This window comes from Crotalus tigris, unplaced genomic scaffold (assembly GCF_016545835.1).
Source record: "Crotalus tigris isolate CLP2741 ecotype Arizona unplaced genomic scaffold, ASM1654583v1 scf7180000018080.108236, whole genome shotgun sequence".
NCBI classification, from domain to species: domain Eukaryota; kingdom Metazoa; phylum Chordata; class Lepidosauria; order Squamata; family Viperidae; genus Crotalus; species Crotalus tigris.
In genome coordinates, this window is record NW_024096812.1 from 1 (window position 1) to 20,000 (window position 20,000).

Sequence of the window (20,000 nt, forward strand, 5' to 3'; positions counted from 1 at the left end):
ATTCTATTGGCTTTTGAAAGCCAATAGAATAGACTCTCTTGAATAGAGTCTAATTCTATTGGCTTTCAAAAGCCAATAGGAATTATCCAGGCTGTCTCTGCCCTGCTGAGCCCGCCAAAAGTCCCATTCTGCAAATGGTGCTGCACCAGTTGAGTAGTCCTCGACTTACGACCGGTTGAGTAGTCCTCGATTTATGACCGGTTGGGGGTCGTGGCATTAAAAAGGTTGAGAACCACTGGACTAGATGATAAGTTTGATGGATGGGCTCATTCTTGACTGAATGACGGTATCCAAAAAGAGCTCATTTAATGACTCTAGTTTGAAGGGAATTATTACAGGAAGAGGAACTGCAGCAAAGGACAGATAAGACAAGGAGAAAACTGCTAATTTATATGAATTCAAATCTGATCTGTTTCATCTAACACTGCCCGATTCCATCTAACTTCAGGCAATATACAATAAAACCAAGAACATAAAAATACCATACAATAATTATAATAGGATAATAGGTTAACAAAAACTGGTCACAGATCCAGCAAACACCCCCATACACAATTCATTGGGGACTCTTATCACCATAATCTTTAAGGGAATTTAAGGGAGGTGTAGCTGGTGATAGCATTCTAAAAGATGTATTAAAGGCTGGCCAGGAATCTGAGGTGAGACCTGGCATTGTCTCAAAAGAGAATGATGGAAAACTTATGTGCAAGTCTATCTTTTCCAAAACTGTATCTCTGTTTACAGAACATATTTGCAATGCGCTGTACCAAGAGACCTTATTGGTGTAGGTACCAAGATTAATCCAACTTTGTGCCGAGCTGATCAAATGGTAGGTAGGGCAAGCTCTAGGTGAAGTTGAAGTACCACCTGAAATATTCACAGAACTTGAAATTTCCTATTTCTTGTTGAAGCAACTATTGAGTGTCCTTAATGAAGGTAATAAAATAGCTGCCAAGGTACAAAAAATATCCAAAAATGGAAGTTCTAATGGTAAACCTAGGAAGTATTTCAACCGGAAGATGGGTCAGTGCAGTGAAAGCTGATCTGGAGAAAATAATACTAACTAATCCTGTATGCACTGAAGTAAGAGAAAAAAATTGCCCTTAGTCGAAGAGTTGACATTTAATTGGATGGGGACAGATTAGAAGACTGACAATCAAGCATACTGTGGAGGATGATTAAAAGCAAAAAAACAGTTCTTTAATTTGTAAAGAATGGTGTGTGTTTCTATATAGTTGGAATGTATCTTCCGTGAGGAAGTTGTTGCATAGAGAATGTCCATGTTGTACTGAAAATTAGTGCTTGTCAGTATGTGCAATAAATTAAACAAATTGGCAAAGATGGAACTAATTCTCCAATATTTTATCCAAACTAAATTTGTTTTGTTTAATTTATGTCAGTTTTTTAGAGACTATGTGGGGCTGGCTATTTGATTTTAAACAATGTAACTCAAGACCCCATAATCTGATTTGAAAATTGCTTATTTTTTTCATTTAACACTTATAGGTAGCTTTATAACAAAAAACTGAAACATTTGTCAATGGAACAAATGTTAAAAACTAAACTTTATGATTATAAGACACCCAGAGCAATCCTGTGGTAAGATGGGTGGCCAATAAATTTTATAAATAAATAAAATAAATAACAATTGAAAGCCTGGGGAAGTCTTGAGAAGATTTCAGTAGGGCTGAGTCCTGGGCCTTGTATAGATCAACTTTTTTATCTAGAGATTAGTAAGACTCATGGGGATACTTATCAAGTTAACGGATGACACAAAACTGGCAGAAACAGTTTAGTGGAGTGAGACAATTCAAAAGCTCTAGATGGGCTTAAGCAAGGCACCAAAATTAATACAATTTAACAAAGGAATAGAAAGTTCTGCAAATGTATGAAAAAGGAAACCACAACTATAGGAAGGGAGACCAGGCTCAGCAGAAGTACAATGTGAAAAAAAAATGGTGTTCTTGTAGTATGTAAGTTAAAAATGAGCCAGCAGGGTGTTGTATAATCTAAAAGGTCAAATGATATCTTGGGATGCATTAGCAAAAGCATATAGCCCAGATCACCGGAAACAAATGCTCCATTCTCTTCTGCCCTGGTCAAAGCGCAGTTGAAATACAGTGTTTAGTTCAAAAAAGGATAGTACCAAATTAGGGTAAGTTTGGAAGACCCCTACTAAGATTCTGCAAGTTAAGCTGAATGAGGAATAGTTAAAAGGGTCAGGGCACATTCAGCATATTGATCAGAAGATTGAGAGGAAATTTAGCAATCTTTAGTTTCATGACCAGATCCAGTGGGTTAGAACTAGATCTCGAGAAGAACTTCTTAACTACATAAACTGTCAGCCAATGAAATGGGGTGCCATATGAAGTAGTGAGCTTTCTTTCCCCAAGTTATCAATACTTGATGATCATCTATGAGAGATGCTATGGGTGGATCTTGCACTGAGCAGAGGGCTGATTTGCAGGACATGATTTTTCCTAGTACACAGCATATACACATAATATTAAGAATGATAAGGATTAACCTGTTCTGCGACAACGCTGATAAAACCTTTCTGGATATGTAAAAAAAAAAAAAATAGGAACACGTGGTTCTACTATCTGGAAGAAAATTATTTATCTGTTCCTGGGTATAGTTTTAAAATGGTCTGGCAGGATCTGTTTGGCACCAGGCTAGAAACCAGACCAGGAGTTCTACTCCGGCTTTAACTATGAAACCCAGGGTGGTTGTTATGGTGAAAATGAGAGGAAGGAGTTAATCACCTTGAATTGTTTATAAAAGAATTAATGAAGGTGAGAAATAAATAAACTAACAAACAAATCAGTTTTATACTAGGTAGGAAGAAAAAAATGTTCTCCACACTGGTAGACTTTCTGGAGGCATATTTCTGACTAATCTTTAAAACAAAATGCTGAACTACCCAGATGTTTATTGGATCAATTAACACTGGAGGAATGTCTTATATTAAACTGTTAAAAGTATGAAAGTGGAGAATATTCAGATACCGTTTGCCTTGTCTTCAACTTGCTGAATGTGAATTTTGATTGTTACTTTTAATTTCTGCAAGCTATATTCTATTTTTTATTTCTAAAACAACATGTGGATTATACTGTATCTTTTGAAGATCTTTTCAGAGTAATTACCTTCTCTCCCAGCTCATTTATTGCACGTTCAATGTCAGCAAAATTCATCGTTTCTACATTTCTGATGACTGGGACCACTAGACCCTATAGGAAATAAAAAACACTGAATAACCAATATTAACAACGTTTCAAAAAATATATAGAAAAAACTAATTAAGGACCTTTTTGATTCATTGAGTCAAATATCTTTTCTAAAATGATCTCAACTATAACAATTCATTCATTTTGCTAGTAGGATATGTTTAATATTTTGAATTTAACATTGAATATTTGTCATGTTAGACCAGTGGTGGCGAACCTATGGCACGGGTGCCAGAGGTGGCACTTGGAGCCCTCTCTGTTGGCACAGGTGCCGTTGCCCCAGCCTTGCCTCCCCCTGCGACCCCCTCTTCACCAGCAGCCCCCTGGAGAAGAGTCACCCCCGAGCGTGGCCCACACGGAGCAGCGTACCCAAGGACATGGCAACCAGGAAGTGTAGACAAGACTCTGCCCTCATGCCCCATCGCGCACAGTTGATACTGTGGGGCCTGGGCAGAGGGCTGGCCAACATGGCGCTGCTGGGCTGCCTGGGTGATCTGCAGTGGGCCCTGGAGGTGGTAAGTGGCCCTGCGGGCAGGCAGGGTAGGGGTGGGGCATGGGGTGGAGTAAGGGCGTGGCCAGTTTTTGGGCACTCGGTCTCTAAAAGGTTCACCATCATTGTGTTAGACCATGGCTACATTTATGTGTAAAAGGAAGGCAGAACTGGAGCTTATCCAGTGAGGGAAAAAATTATTTGATCCCCTGCTGATTTTGTACATTTGCCCACTGATCAGTCTATAATTTTAATGGTAGGTTTATTGTAACAGTGAGAGACAGAATAACAACAAAAAAATCCAGAAAAGTGCATTTCAAAAAAGTTATAAATTGATTTGCATTTTAATAAGTGAAATAACATGACTTAGTACTTGGTGGCAAAACCCTTGTTGGCAATCACAGAGGTCAGACGTTTCTTGTAGTTGGCCACTAGGTTTGCACACATCTCAGGACGGATTTTGTCCCACTCCTCTTTGCAGATCCTCTCCAAGTCATTAAGGTTTCAAAGCTGATATTGGCAGCTCAAACCTTCAGCTCCCTCTACAGATTTTCTATGGAATTAAGGTCTGGAGACTGGCTAGGCCACTCCAGGAACTTAATGTGCTTCTTCTTGAGCCACTCCTTTGTTGCCTTGGCTGTGTGTTTTGGGTCATTATGATGCTGGAGTACCCATCCATGACCCATTTTCAATGCCCTGGCTGAGGGAAGGAGGTTCTCGCCCATGATTTGATGGTACATGGCCCCACCCATCGTCCCTTTGATGCGGTGAAGTTGTCCCCTTAGCAGAAAAATACCCCCAAAGCATAATGTTTCCACCTCCATGTTTGACGGTGGGGATGGTGTTCTTGGGGTCATAGGCAGCATTCCTCCTCCTCCAAACACGGTGAGTTGAGTTGATGCCAAAGAGCTCTCATTTTGGTCTCATCTGACCACAACACTTTCACCCAGTTGCCCTCTGAATCATTCAGATGTTCATTGGCAAACTTCACATGGGTCTGTACATGTGCTTTTTTGAGCAGGGGGACCTTGCCGGCACTGGAGGATTTCAGTCCTTCACGGCATGTGTTACCAATTGTTTGCTTGGTGACTATGGTCCCAGCTGCCTTGAGATCATTGACAAGATCCTCCCATGTAGTTCTAGGCTGATTCCTCACCATTCTCATGATCACTGAAACTCCACGGGGTGAGATCTTGCATGGAGCCCCAGACCAAGGAAGATTGACAGTTATTTTGTGTTTCTTCCATTTATGAATAATCACACTGTTGTTACCTTGCAACCCATTCCAACCTTGTGTAGGTCTACAATCTTGTCCCCGACATCCTTGGACAGCTCTTTGGTCTTGGCCATGGTGGAGAATTTGGAATCTGATTGATTGCTTCTATGGACAGATGTCTTTTATACTGGTAACAAGCTGAGATTAGGAGCACTCCCTTTAAGAAAGTGCTCTTAATCTCTAATGGTTATCTGTATAAAAGACACCTGGGAGCCAGAAATCTTGCTGATTGATAGAGGATCAAATACTTATTTCACACATTCAAATGCAAATCAATTTATAACTTTTTTGAAATGCATTTTTCTGGATTTTTTGTTGTTATTCTGTTTCTCACTGTTAAAATAAACCTACCATTAAAATTATAGACTAATAATTTCTTTGTCAGTGGGCAAATGTACAAAATCAGCAGGAGATCAAATAATTTTCCCCCTCACTGTACCATGAATGAGCAACATGCTGGCACATACTACCAGACTGCTCCGAACAACAATTGAGTCATGGACTTGAACAATTGTCCCGTGGATTGGATTTACTATGAAATGCACACTGGATATTCGGACATGTTAACCCAGAGAGAAGGAGCTAAGTGGAGAGTAATCAATCAGAGTGCCAAACTATAACGAATTAGAATTCTGGCTAACTGTTGCATATACATACATATTGTATGAAACAGGTATTTAGGTGCCCAGTGATCTAGTAGCACTAGGACTGTGGGACTTCAAAAAAACACCCCACAAGTCTTCAGAACTCTAGTTCATCTTTAGAAGCAGAAAAATGAAAGTGAACTCAACTTACTTGTCTCTGAAAGAAAAAAAAGGAAACAAATGCAGGAGACAAGGACTGTTATTCTACCTAGGATTAAATTTAAGATTAAGTAGAAATAATTTCTACTACCATGGAGTTTTGTCCAAAAACTACTATGCAGGTTTTGGACAGAAGTAACCCTCCTTCATCTATCACTGCAGAGTAAGACAACATCAATAGGCTCAGCTTCCATTTCATAAAACCAGTCTTGGCTTATTTCTAACCCCAGTACCCCTTTTCATAAATTTGAATAATCAACTGGCCAGGTGAAATTGTCTCCATAATACCTACCCTAGGAGTTGCCACTGCAACACTGATATCCACATATTCTCTGTATACCATTTCTTTGGTTGTATCATCAATCACTAAGTTGAAAAAGGAAATTAGGTGTTACACAGAGCAACACCAACAATCAAGACATGACTTAGAAGAACTACACATTAGTGAGTATCAAGGCCTACCTAGTACCTTCTTATTTGCTGCAAATTAGTTGCCTCATTTTACTTGAAATACTTGAAAGACATATCTGTGAATTTTAATTTTACTCATTCTAATTTTTTTCAGTTGAATTTTAGTTCATCCCATTTCTGCATTGCTTATCAAAGACTTGGAAAAATGTGTGTGTGTGTGTGTATATATATATATATATATACACACACACACATATACATATACTTATATATGTGTGTGTGTGTGTGTGTGTGTGTGTGTGTGTGTGTGTATATATATATATATATATATATATATATTCTTGCGTATATTTTTCTTAGCACACTGTACATATTTTCTGTAACATATTTTTGCAGTATTCCCTAATGCAAACTTGTCTGTGTACGCCAGATAATGTTTTGGGGCCAATGAATATAATTTAAATTTTGACAGTATGTTATAGTGCTTTTTAAAATATAGTTACTTTTGCTACATACCATCTTTCTGTGTTGTTTTCAAAATATCTTTAAAAAAACAAGCAGCCAGATAGATAGCAAGGGATATAGTATGGACATACTACCAATAGTATCCCTACTGTTGCAGATCCTCTCTCTCTCTCTCTCTCTCTCTCTCTCTCTGTATGTGTGTGTGTGTGTATTACAAATATATCCTATTTTTAATGCAGATTTCTAATTTGCATTATGAAATTCATAAAATAGCAAAGATCAGAATAAAACTCTAATCCTAGGAGTGTAGATAAATTGAAACTGGACTGGGAAGTTGAAAATACATCCTGGAAAAAGGCAGGTTAAACCATTCTGTGTTGTTACCAAAAACATCTATAAGGGTGAGCCCACGAAGTCACACAATGTGTTGAGCTTCTCGCAGTTAATTTTTAAAAAAGTCTTATAAAATCTGAAAAAGTTTTATGATTTAAACAAATTTTCTTCCATCTTTCACACTATCCCAAGTCTCAAAACACAGAACTTGAGGCAACACATAAAAGAATTTTATTCCAGTTTGGAAAATAAATTGTAGCTGAAATTTATCCTGCTGCCTTCTTTCAAACTGCTTCACAATTTTTTCCAAGCCCTTTGATAAGATAGAGCATACATTTTTGTCTTATTTAAACAATGTTTGAATAAAGTAAGGAATAGCAGGGCGGAGCCTGTTGGCATCCATTATTTCTTACCTTATTCAAATCATCAGCCATATGAGAGAAACCTCTGTCCCTCTTCTAAGCCTTTGGTACTTGGCTAGAGAGCTAAGAAGACAACTGTGCAGCAGTTTGGAGATTGGAAGAAAGAGCAAAAGAAATTTTAAAAATACATGCTTATTATCATACATCTTGCCCTTTTGTTGGGGCCCTCAGTAGTCTCCCATTCCAGTTATTGAAAAGGGGCTGCAAAAAAAAGTCTTGTTGACTATATTATTACTATAGTACAAGTGAGAGAAATTCCTGTCTCTTTTCCAAAGTTGACTGTCAACCTAGAAGCCAAGCCTTTCAGAAAAGACAAGTAGAGGCAAGGTAGGAAACCACATCTGCAAATCATGGTGAAAAAAATATGCTTCTGCAAATCATAGTGGAAAAGTAAGTTAGGATTTTCTCAGAGTATCCTCTCAGAGGATCATTTCCTAATAAAACCACCATCATTATTACTGATGAAAGTCCCCACATGCAAATCAGAAGGTCTTTTTCACCCCCACTTTGATTATTCTTTTGCTGAGAAAGGGTTTGTTTCAGCACAGGGATTTTGACCTAACAAGTCCAGGTGACACAATCAGTAACACAGTAGACTTTCTTAGTAGCAAAATATTTAATTATGAAGTGGGCTAATCCCAGCTCCATATATACTTGGTCTGTCATCTACTCAGAAATATAAGCGCTGGCTTCTTACCTGCATTCACAACAGGCTGCTCTTGCAAAGCAAAGGCTGCAGCTTTCACAAAGGCAGACATAAAACCTAATTTCATATTGTGCTTCTTCAGGAAGCTGTCCCTGTGCCGGGCTCTCATTTCCTGGATGTTACTGCAAATACCATAAGAATATTTACCACAAATTTTACAAAAGATTTTCAAACCTGCAGTACATTTCACCTGATGCCTAGTTATTTACTGAATTGCATCTCAAACATGCCATGTATGGTTTTTTTTTAATGCAAATACAAAAGCCTCACACAAGAAGTGACACTATTATCAACAATGCTTATCCAAAGCTCAGACTGAATGGTGTATTTTCCAAATTAAAAAAAAATGTTTTAATGGATATCAAGATTTTCAATAGCTTCTGGATTCTTAAAACTACTACTAATATATTAAGGCTAATGTTAATGTTCAAGGACACAATAATTCAGCTTTTTTTCAAGAATGAACTATTATAATTAATGAACTTTTTAAATATAATAAACAACAAATCAATGTAATCTGCTTTGATAAATAAATCACTGTTCAGAAAGTAATAGGTAAAATTTTGTTACAAAACTTCGGCATCAGTAATAACTGTGCCTTCCAAATGGGTTTTTATTTAATAACCTTAACCACAGTAAGTACGGGATTGTTTTACTAAGGCTTGATTGAATGTCTTGGAATCATGGGTGTCAAATTCACTGCGTCATGTGATGTGTTGTGACGTATCGCAACTTTTTTTGCATTGCCGGAACTGGAGTGGGTGCGGCCTCCGCATGACACAAGCAGCCTGCAGACCGGCAGTTTGACACCCCTGAGGTAGTCATACTGTATAAAGCAGTGGTGGCGAACCTATAGCATGCATGCCAGAGGTGGCACTCGGAGCTCTCTCTGTGGGCATGCGTGCCATTGCCCCAGCCCCACCTTCCCCCGCAACCCCCTCCTCACCAGCAGCCTGCCTGGAGGAGAGGCTCCCCCAGGCACGGCCCACACAGAGCAGTGCAGCCAAGCACATGGCAGCCGAGCAGCAGGGGCAAGACTCTGCCCCTGCGCCCCATCACATGCAGATGATGCTGCAGGGTGCGGGCTGAGGGCATGGCCACCATGGCGCTGCAAGGCTGCCTGGGCGATCTGTGATGAGTGGCCCTGCGGGCGGGTGGAGTGGGGGGCAGAGCAGTGGGCAGAGCAGGGATGGGGTACTCGGTCTCTAAAAGATTCGCCACCTATGGTATAAAGACTTAATTCTTGCAATAATGTAGTAGATCCAATCAATCAGAATAAAACTGGAAGGGATCTTGGAGATCTTCTAGTCCAGCCTCCTGCTCAAGCAGGAGTCCCTATATCATTTCAGACAAATAGTTGTCCAGTCTCTCTTAAAAATCTCGAGTGATGAAGCACCCACAACATCTGAAGGCAAGCTGTTCCACTGGATAATTGTCTTCATTGTTAGGAAGTTTCTCCTTAATTCCAGGTTGCTTCTCTCCTTCATTAGTTTCCATCAGTTGTTTCTTGTCTTGCCTTCTGGAGCTTTGGAAAATAAATTGACCCCCTCCTCCTTGTGACAGCCCCTCAAATACTGGAATACTGCTATCATGTCCCCCCTAGTCCTTTTTTTCTCTAGACTGGCCATTCCCAAATCGTGCAACCATTCTTCATGTTTTAGTCTCCAGGCCTTTAATCATCTTAATTGCTCTTCTTTGCACTTTTTCCAAAGTCTCAACATCTTTTTTGTAATGTGGTGATCAAAACTGGATGCAGTATTCCAGATGTGGCCTGCTTTATAAAGTGGTACTAATACTTCATGTGATTTTGATTCTATGCCTCTGTTTATACAACCAAGGATTATATTAACTTTTTTAGCTTCTGCCGCACATTGCTGACTCATGTTTAAGTGATTGACCACTAGGACTCCCAGGGCTCTCTCATAGTTACTGTTTTTGAGCCAGGTTTTGCCTAATCTGTACTTGTACCTTTAGTTTTTCCTGCCCAGGTGTAAAACCCTGCTTTTCTCAACATTAAATATCACTTTGTTAGATAGGTCCCATTGTTCAAGTCTGTCAAGATCTTTTTGGATTCTGAGCTTGCCTTCTGGGGAGTTGGCTATTCCTGCCAGCTTGATGTCATCTGCAAATTTGATGAGATCTTCTATTCCTTCATCTAAGTCATTTATGAAGATATTGAAGAGTACTGGGCCTAAGACAGAACCTTGTGGTACCCCACTAATTACTTCCCTCCATGTAGATGTAGTACCATTAAGGACTATTCATTGAATATGGTTTGTCAGCCAGTTACACATCCATTTGGTGGCAATGCTGTCAATCCCACATTTTTCTAGCTTAACAAGAAGTAGATTGTGGACTACTTTTGTCAAATGCCTTGCTGAAGTCTAAATATATTATATCCACAGCATTTGGCTGGTCTACTAATTTAGTCACTTTGTCAAAGAATGAAATAAGATTGGTTATTAACAAACCCGTGGTGGCTACTAGTTATAACTTTATTTGTTTCTAGATGTTCACAGATCTGTTTTTTGATTATTTTTTCCAATATCTTCCCAGGTATTGATGTCAGGCTGATTGGTCTGTAGTTTCCTGGGTCTCTTTTTAATTCTTCCTTTTTTGAAGATAGGAACCACATCAGCTCTTTTCCAATCCTCAGGTAGTTCCCCAGTGCTCCAAGATTTTTTAAAGATATGATACAATGGTTCTGAGATAATATCTGCCAGTTCTTTCAGAACTCTGGGATGTAATGATGTAAACTTCATTGAAACATATTCTCCTGGTTTTTAAATTTAATATGATGGCTTCACAAGAACTCCTAATGCCTTTATTAAAAAACAATACCAATCATGCTAAGCTTTTGATGTCTTGCAATAGCCAAATATCTAATGTTGGTTACCAAAATAAGGATGCAGCTAATCAGTTACTTAGAAAAGATTGAAAAGTATTAATGTTAAATATTTACAGTTTAATATTTTTTTTCTATTCCTTAATATAATACATTCAGTAATGTTTACACTTCATCCTGTTTCCCACTGAGTCTTTCAACCATAATAACTTACTACAATCCATACATAAACTTCAGTCAGAATCTGCTCCCACACAAGGAAAGTGCACTCTAATTTCTCATGGTTATTCAATTTAGGATCATAAATCACAAAATAAATATACAAAAAAGTGAATAGGTCTAGAGGAAAGGGAAGATTGAAAAAGTTGTGACTGATGAGATCCTCAAAAAGAGAGAAGTTTTAAAAACAAAAGGTAGCACAGGAAATGCTTTTGGGTCATGGTGGTAAAAAGGCGAGTTTGCAAGGATATAAAGGGGATGATGAGATAAAGTGAATTATGTTCATATAAACAAGATTTGACTATCTTTTTTCCTTTGTGCCTTTAATTTTTTTGGCTTGCTCTTTCTTACTCCCTTTATGCATCTTGCCTAATGTTGCTTTCCACAGAAAAGAATAGCATGACAGGCACAAATGTATGCATGCTATGAATAAACATCTGAATCAATTGTGGAACAAAAATGAGGAAGCAACAGCTTATTGGTACAGTATGTTTATCATGAAGTACAGCATGAAGGTAATCCTATGTTCAATCCCTGAAGCTTTCAGCAAAGTTTCTTTGATAGCAAAGAAGATAAGAGAATGTCCAAGACTGAAGATACAATACCAAGTCAAGCACTCTCCTGGAAAGATTGATTCCAGCTGTGTACAAAGAAACTTCAGTATAAGATATATTAGAATAAGATAAAGAATTTTGTATTTTTATGTAGACTTGGTCTATCTACCATAGACAAACTCATATTTTTATTTTTAAAAAAGAGGATCTAAAAAAAGAAATAGCATATTCACATTTCTTTGGCCAGACTTAAAGCAAACTGCTCGAGTATGGGAGTAGGACCTTTCAAAGTCTCCAATATAATGGCACTTTGAAAGCATCTTTAATCAGAACAGAAAACCGTAATTTCCCTTGTTCACTTACTGGAAGAGAAGCCAGCCACACAAATTAAACTGAATAATTGTGTCATATAATTCTAGATAGATATTGAAGTTTCAATCTTCATCATCAATCTCCTAGACAATACGGCTTTAGAGAGGCAGTTTTTAGCCAACAGAAATGTCCCTCTGGGTTTTGTCTGTTTATTTTTTCTTTGCCAAATCTCATTTAGAGCTAAGGTTACTGTCCAAAGACATTACTGCCTCCCAAGATACAAGATCTGCAGGTATGAAGTGGTGGCTGAAAAGAGGAAGCCATCTAGAGCAGGTTTCACGGCCGACACTGACCTCGAGCAGGGAAGCAAAAGGCCTCAGTCTCAACCCTTGCAAGCCAGCTCTGTGGCATACCGCCAGTCGGCAATCAATGCAAAACATATTACTGATTGCAACAAGAGCACAAGGCCAGAGTAAAGTGACACTTCCATTAGTCTCTAATAGGAGATAAGCTGCATCACTTCCTTTCCAATCAGGACTATTTTGCCAACCTTAATATTCTAAGCACAAAATATTTACATGTTTTGCTTTAAAAAGGAGGATAAGATTTCATGGGGCAATTTGATTTGGGCATCATTTCCCTAATGCACTGAAACATAAGCTTCCCCCTCCTCAAATCCATTAGAGCTTGGGCCACCCAAGCACTTGGCTTGAACACTGTTGGCTCCCCCACCTCAAATACCAACATTAAACTTCAACGAGCGCTCCCCAACTGCTAAACTAATTGAATTCTTCCTGTAAGCATCTCAACTCAACAACAGTTAACTAACTAGAGATAAACAGACAATATATAAAAATGGTGAGAACTCAAGCAAAGATTATGTAAATTATTCACAGCCGCAGACCCATACCAAGAGAAGAAATTTCTCTCCTCTCCTGCTCTACCACAAGGTGGTCAGTGAAAAACTCAGAAAATCTCCATCCTAATGTACAAATACATATTCTGGTTCTAAATAGAAAATAATTCTTTTACTGGAATTCTTGTATTATTCCATCTTAATAAAGCCTGCAAAAAAAAAAAAAAAGAATTTTGTTTTGCTTGGGATTCCTGCTTGGAAGAGAAACATTCTCAAATCAGACAGCTACCAAAAATCTGGTATAATGTTATTATCAATGCGGGATTTCTGAATTTTTAATAGAGGACAATAACAAGATCAGATATTTTTGTCAGCAAGAGATGCATATTTAACAACATGTTCTGTGTAGTTTCTATCAATATCATGTGGTATCACTTTTTCCCAAACGCTAACCAAAATAATCGGCTTTAACATTAATACAGCTTTAAAAACGAAGCACCCAAATACAGGGAGAATCAGATTGAAGACTCTCAAACACGGAAGTCATTCTTATGCTGAATGAGAGCAAAGCCCTACCTCATGTCAATTTCATTGAAAGTGGTCAGCATGGCACATGTATTCTGAGCCTCTTTCAGCCGCTGAGCAATGCGTTGACGCATTCTGTTCATCTTTACCTGAAGACAGAAATAAATCATAGAAAAATAGTAAAGAGCCTGAACAAATTAAAAGCATACCCTTTCTCTCTCTCTCTTCCTGATGAACACCTCAGAATAATTTATCTACACATAATGGGTTATCTTCAGCAGTGAATCCAAAACGTAATCAAAAGTCATTTTTAGCCTGAAATAATTGCCCAGGTGAGACACAATAAAAACAAATGATATCACAAGGCATCAGAAGTCAAACTGCTATGAAAAGAAGTTGTACGACATAGGAGTTTATCTCTGGAATCTCAAGAAAGCTAGCAGGATAGATTTTAAGAAGGTAAATTTCAAACATTCACACTTGCTAAAGCGGTTTGCAATTTCCACTACAGATAATTGCGGCTTATGACCGTAATTGAGCCTGGCAGTTACGGTCGTAAGTCATGATGAAGCAGGTCATCACATGTCCTTTTCTGAGGTAGTCATTAGGTGAACATGGTTGTGAAGCATGTGCCAAGATCATTAAGCAAACCCATTGCTTCTAACTGGAAGTAAACACCAATTTCCAGAAAAAAAACTTAATAAATTGCATTCACATGATGGGGAGGGAGGAGGAGCTGCAAACAACTGTACATGTGGGTTGGTTGCCAACCACCCAAAATGTGGTCACACAGCTGCCCTTCCCAGACATAACATTCGAATCTGGATCATGAGTAGTTTTGGGGAGTTCAGTCGTAAGTGGCCTGTGGTAAATCGACAACTACCTGTATTAACCATCTGAGTAAGAACATTCATGAATGAAGAACTTTCTTGGGTTCAGCCATTGCCCTTAACTCTTTAGTGTTACTTTGTTACAGCCTTTTATGAGGCTCTTTTGAAAATATTTTTTGTTCTGCCTCAATGCTATCATACTACAATTCCTTACAGAAATGAGTATTCACATCATATCCCACCAGACTGAGAAACCTCCAAGTACCCTTTGTTCCAATCTGGCACCTTTGCCAGTCCCAGGTTCCACAGCAGGAGAAGCTGTTGGCACTGCAGTTGGCTTTATTGCAGACACTGAAAGTCAATGGAAAAGTAGAATGTCAGGGGATTAAGCAAGCAGGGATCATTTCCTTGAATAAAATGAGTTGACACCAATGCTCTGAATGTAAACGAAAGCCTCAGTTTGGAGATAAAGCCTCTAACTATGTATCATTTCACAATCTTAAGTTCTGAGGTCCCTCTATTACATAGATGGGAAAGCAAGAACAAGAATGTTGTAATCTCACCTGGTTTAGCATCAACAGGGAGTGCTGACACTGGGGGCACTGGAGGCATTGTAGTGGGAATTGGTGCTTCAGAGGGAGGTGCTACAGGAGCTGGAGATGGTGGTGCTGCAGGAGCCACGGGCTCTGCTGCAGGGGCTGTTGCTGGCTTGGCTTTGGCAGGTGCAGCTTAGTAAAAGAAAAAGTATTACATATATGGATAATAGAAGCATATATATATAATTTATTTTGCAGTCACAGACCAAAATGCAAGTGCAACAAAAAAGCATATTTTTCCCAAGCAAACAGTTCCAGCAAAAAATGTTTTTACATAAATACACTCTGAAGGTTCTCTATGGCACTCATAAACTATTGACATGGCACGGCGGTGTGGAAGGTATATGCTTAAGCAACAAAAATCTGTGAGAGAACTACAGTATTTCTATTAAATAGTTTTCAGGACTCTAAAGCCCTAAAATCATCTATTCCTAATGATGCAAATCTTGATCCATGAAATTAACATCTGAAGTCATGTCCCTAGCATTAGCTATCTGGCGGAATCAAGAAAGAGATCCTATTTTGAATAGCTATTTTATTACATTGCTTACTCTATTGAGTATATAAGCTAGATATAACAAAGCCCAACCTATGGTCTATACAGGATCAGATCTAATTATAGGCTTTGTTATATCTAGCTTATATACTTAATAGAGTAAGCAACGTAATAAAATAGCTATTCAAAATAGGATCTCTTTCTTGATTCCGCGAGAATCCGCCGTGGCCCACTACCAGGCCATGGCCTCTTGGCCACTGGGCCATGTGAGTGGCCAGACAATGCGCACGTACATGTGTGCGCACTTACCCCCTTGTGCCGGCACTCGTTGAGCCACAACAAGCCTATTGCCAGCATTAGCAGCCCCATTTGCAGAGTGTGCCTGCACTTGCCCCTGTTCGCGTGCATGTGCCTGCAGCCACATTTGTGTGTGTGCGCATGCGCACATAAAGATACCTGCCCCTTCCTTTCCCACCGGGCCACCAACCCAGAAAGGTAGGGGAACCCTACTATAAACCATATTCCAAATTGTTCATCAATGCAAGAAGATAGTAATAATTTCACGTCTATTTTCTTTGCTTTATTTCCATGTTTCAATTTATGGCAGAGAACATGCAACCTTCATTTTCGGTCATTTCAGAAAGTAGTTATGATCAGTCCTTCACCTGAAATTCAGACTTCTCGTCTATGGCAGTTTTTATTAGGGGGAAAAAAGCTGCCCTTTCCTTGCTGGTGAGTTGAGCATTCCACATTTTACCCAATAAAAAAAGTGCATATTTTTTGTCCTTTGAACAAATTTTACAATCAATTCCCTATACATGCCATAAAGGTTTACAATGCATTAATATGAAAAACCGATGCCATAAGGATGAAAAACAACCTAATTTATGTGATTTAATCCAATTTGAACTTCATGTACATATGAATGAAGGCGAATATACGTGTCCCAGGATAATGTTCCAGGATCCAATCTGAGTCAGTCACTGAGACCAGAGTTTCTGTCTTCCAAGCTTTCGGACTCATGCCGGAGCCCCCATCCTCAGGAAGCTTCTCTCTAGGTAGATCCTTCACATATATATATCTTTTAATTTATATTGCAATTATATAATGATGTAAAATGAATAGTAACTAATTTAAGTCACCCATGTAAACAACTTTCAATCATACAATCCACATTTACCTCCAGTTTTCCTGAGTTTAAATAAAGGTGTTCCTCCTTCTACTTTCCCTCCATCAGGGACAAGTAGAACTTCAATTACACCAGCGGCTGGAGCAGGAACCTGCACAGATGTCTACGTAGAAAAAATAAATAGCTGCTGAATGTAAGAGGGAGATAAACAAACAAAAGTCTGGTCTTGAAGAGAGCTGAATGCTACATTCATAGAATACCTCAACAAAAATAATGAAAACAAACTCAGTTCCACGCAAATATCACAACCTGATCAACATTCTAGAAATCAACTTGCCGAGTTTTACTGTCATTTAAAATATTTCTTTGCATATTCATTCAATTCCTGAAAGAAATCAGTAATTTAATGTTTAAGAATCAACTTTCATTCTGGTGCAGAAAATCCAAGAAAAGTAAAGGCCATAACATTCCTAACTGAAAGCTAAGAATGCTCTTTATATTCAAAAGTTACATTATTAAATTTAGTTTACTGCCTTCTACTCGGAATAGTATAATATAGGGGTTTGCAGAAAGCAGTTCATGATGTACTGATAAAACTTTGCAATTTATCAGGAAAAAGGTTTGAATTCTAGTTGTTTAGAACAGGGGTCCCGAACCTTTTCTGGGTGGGCAGCCCGGTGGGAAAGGGAGGGGCAGGCACCTTTATGCATGCATATTCACACAGCAAATGTGACTATGTGAGTGTGCGCCAGAGCATGTGTGCTCTGCAAATGAGGCTGCTAGTGTCGGTGCATGTCTCGGCCCTGTGGCAAGAGGCTCAGGGCTCGGCTAGCGGCAATGAGAAGCTCGCGGCTTGGCTATCCCGGCAAGAGGCTCGAAGCTCATGGCTCAGTTAGTGCTGGTGAGAGACTTGCAGCTCGGCTAGCATGGTTGCAAGGGGCGGCATGTGCAGATGCGTGCGTGGACTGGTCAGCCCTACGCAGCCCAGTGGCCAAGAGGCCGGGGCCGGTAATGGGCTGCGGCCCATAAGTTGGGGGCCTCTGGTTTAGAAATAGCAGCACCAATATAGCTTCCAGATACTAAAAAAGGTTAATTGTTGAAATAAAGAAAGCTTGAAAAATAAAATTGTGAGGAAGGAATATTTTGCAAGATTGGAACGCTCCAATGGATAAAGCACCAAACTAGAACAGCAGAGGCTATTAAACAAATCTTGATTCAACTCTAACTTTTAAAAATGGGGGAAGAACTGTTTTTAATCTTTGATGGGAAGGAGAGTATTAAATGTGATTAACACAAGAAGCATGATGCAATTGATGCTGTTTTCTATGCACAAAGCCTGTTAACTGATGAAGCACCTGTGGTTTCTGCTTGTCTGGTATGTCTGACAGAGTGGGCATACCCTAGGGTTCCTGAATTAAACAATGTCATACTTTGGGATTCAGAAAACATGATTTCTCTGTAGCAATGCCTGCTATCTGGAATGAGCTTCCTCCCTTGACATCCATATGGCTCCCATCTTGATAATGTTCTGGAAGACTTGAAAAATTGGCTATTTACTCAAGCCTTGGGGTAGGGTGGATGAGATTCGTCTGTACATAATATTCTTTGTTTTGCTTTATTAACTGGTTTGCCATCTTGTAATTATTTTGTAGCTATATTTGTACTTATTTCTGTTAATTTTTTGCATTCTGTTATTTTTATGTTATTCTCATTGTTGTGAGCTGTCTAGAATCAGCTGGAGCCATCTGGCATCAAAATTTAATCAATCTGAGTAAATAGTACAGATCTGCAGTTAGGGGTTCTTACGACCTTGATAAGGCCAATAGATTTCATAAATTCAAAACATTTCTTCCCTGGGCTCAAATGTTCACTTTGCCTCTGGTGATAATCATTATCATGAATAAGATGACAAAACATTTAGAGTTGCTTTTAGTGAGATGGTGGCTATATAAATTTGATTACTAAAATTAAAAAATTACCTTGTCGGTTTCAATCTCACATACCACTTCATCTTCTACTACAGTATCCCCAACAGCTAAAAAATGAAAAGAACAGGACATAAACAAGGAGTTGTGTTGTGGCATTTCCTTCCCTAATTTTTATACACATCTCCTTAAGGTAGACTTAAAACATCAACACAGGTTAAAAAGGCATACTTCATTTTGTAAGCAACTGAACTAGTAACCAATAACAGGTCTGATCAATCTTCACCTACATAATAAAAGTATTCAGAACATTTTTAATTACATGAATATTTAACATATTTTCCTAACAGGCTATGAAAAACGTATGATGGGATGGGGAGAAGATTAGAGCAATGAAAGAAAAAAAAATCCTCTTACCTTTTTCCCACCTGACATCTCCCTCTGTGACAGATTCTGCAAATGCTGGTGTGTTCACTGTGACAACTTCCTCCCCTGTGAAAGATGCATGTAGTAAAATGCTTCACATTTTGGCATTTCATTCCTCGGGAGCGATGGATAAATACAATTTAGAGAAAATGCTAATCATAAAGAAAAAGTGCCATAATTTAAATAATTCCATATTATCAGTTCTCATCAGATGTGTAGACCACCTTCTAGCATTCCACAATCAGCATGGCTATTAATAATTCTGGGAAATAAGTTTTTCATATATAGAGGGGGTCTAGGTTGGGGAAGGCTATCATATAACTTCTATTGAGGCCACTTCTCTCTTGAATATCAGTTCCACCCATTTGTTTTTGGATAATTATTTTTTCTCACCCATAAAACTGTAATTGGTTGGCCATCCAATAAAATTAGTCAGCATTTATTCAGACTGATCAAAATAAAATACTAAAAGGACAAATCATACATTTCTCAAGTCAGGAAATGTATGGTTTGTCCTTTTAGTATTTTACTATTTAGTATTTTACTATTTAGTATTTTACTACTTAGTTTATATTGTTCTGGATAACAGTCACGCATTGATGATTTTATTAAAAATACTGCTTGAACAAGAAAAATGCAGAAATGTTCCATTATGCCAAAGTCCAATGATCCATGGCATAAAACATACATTAAGCCTTACTTAAATGTACGAAAGATGTAAACTAAATTAGGGAACAAGGTTACATGATTTTAGCAGGAAGAAAATTGGCATGTAGATCAAATGTTCCGCTGCCTGCAGGCCTCTGGCTTACTTACTGCATACTTTTGAAGTTCTGAAATAACGGATAGTGAAGACACGAGAACTATTTAGCCTGCAGAGCAAGAAAAGCAATATCAGTGTACAAATAGTACATATTTGTATCTGCTGTCTTGATTGGCTTGACTGTCCATCAGTAGCCCCACCACTATTTTTAACTTGCTCACTGATTCATGTACCTGCAAGCATAGATCCTGAAGCATTTCAGGAAGGGATGGCCTGTGACTAAAATTCACCTCTGTGTCTATGTATACATGCGTGCACGTGTACACACACACACACACACACACACACACACACACACACAAATTATTTAGCATAGGATCATAGAAAGCCT

General features: G+C 38.6%; 1 protein-coding gene across 1 annotated transcript in view; it reads right to left on the bottom strand.

The window, feature by feature from the left end:
• Positions 1 to 3,092: 3,092 nt before the first annotated feature.
• The window catches only part of LOC120309844 (dihydrolipoyllysine-residue succinyltransferase component of 2-oxoglutarate dehydrogenase complex, mitochondrial-like), a 22,052-nt gene continuing 5,144 nt past the window's right edge, over positions 3,093 to 20,000 (bottom strand). Inside the window, exons 4-13 of the mRNA XM_039347460.1 lie at positions 19,663 to 19,718; positions 18,838 to 18,912; positions 18,475 to 18,530; positions 16,547 to 16,658; positions 14,838 to 15,002; positions 14,540 to 14,625; positions 13,496 to 13,593; positions 8,125 to 8,255; positions 6,089 to 6,162; positions 3,093 to 3,230 (exon numbers count right to left, since the gene is read on the bottom strand). Of these exons, the coding sequence (XP_039203394.1) occupies positions 3,108 to 3,230; positions 6,089 to 6,162; positions 8,125 to 8,255; positions 13,496 to 13,593; positions 14,540 to 14,625; positions 14,838 to 15,002; positions 16,547 to 16,658; positions 18,475 to 18,530; positions 18,838 to 18,912; positions 19,663 to 19,718 (976 nt within the window). The 3' untranslated portion in view covers positions 3,093 to 3,107. The remainder of the gene's footprint in view (positions 3,231 to 6,088; positions 6,163 to 8,124; positions 8,256 to 13,495; positions 13,594 to 14,539; positions 14,626 to 14,837; positions 15,003 to 16,546; positions 16,659 to 18,474; positions 18,531 to 18,837; positions 18,913 to 19,662; positions 19,719 to 20,000) is intronic.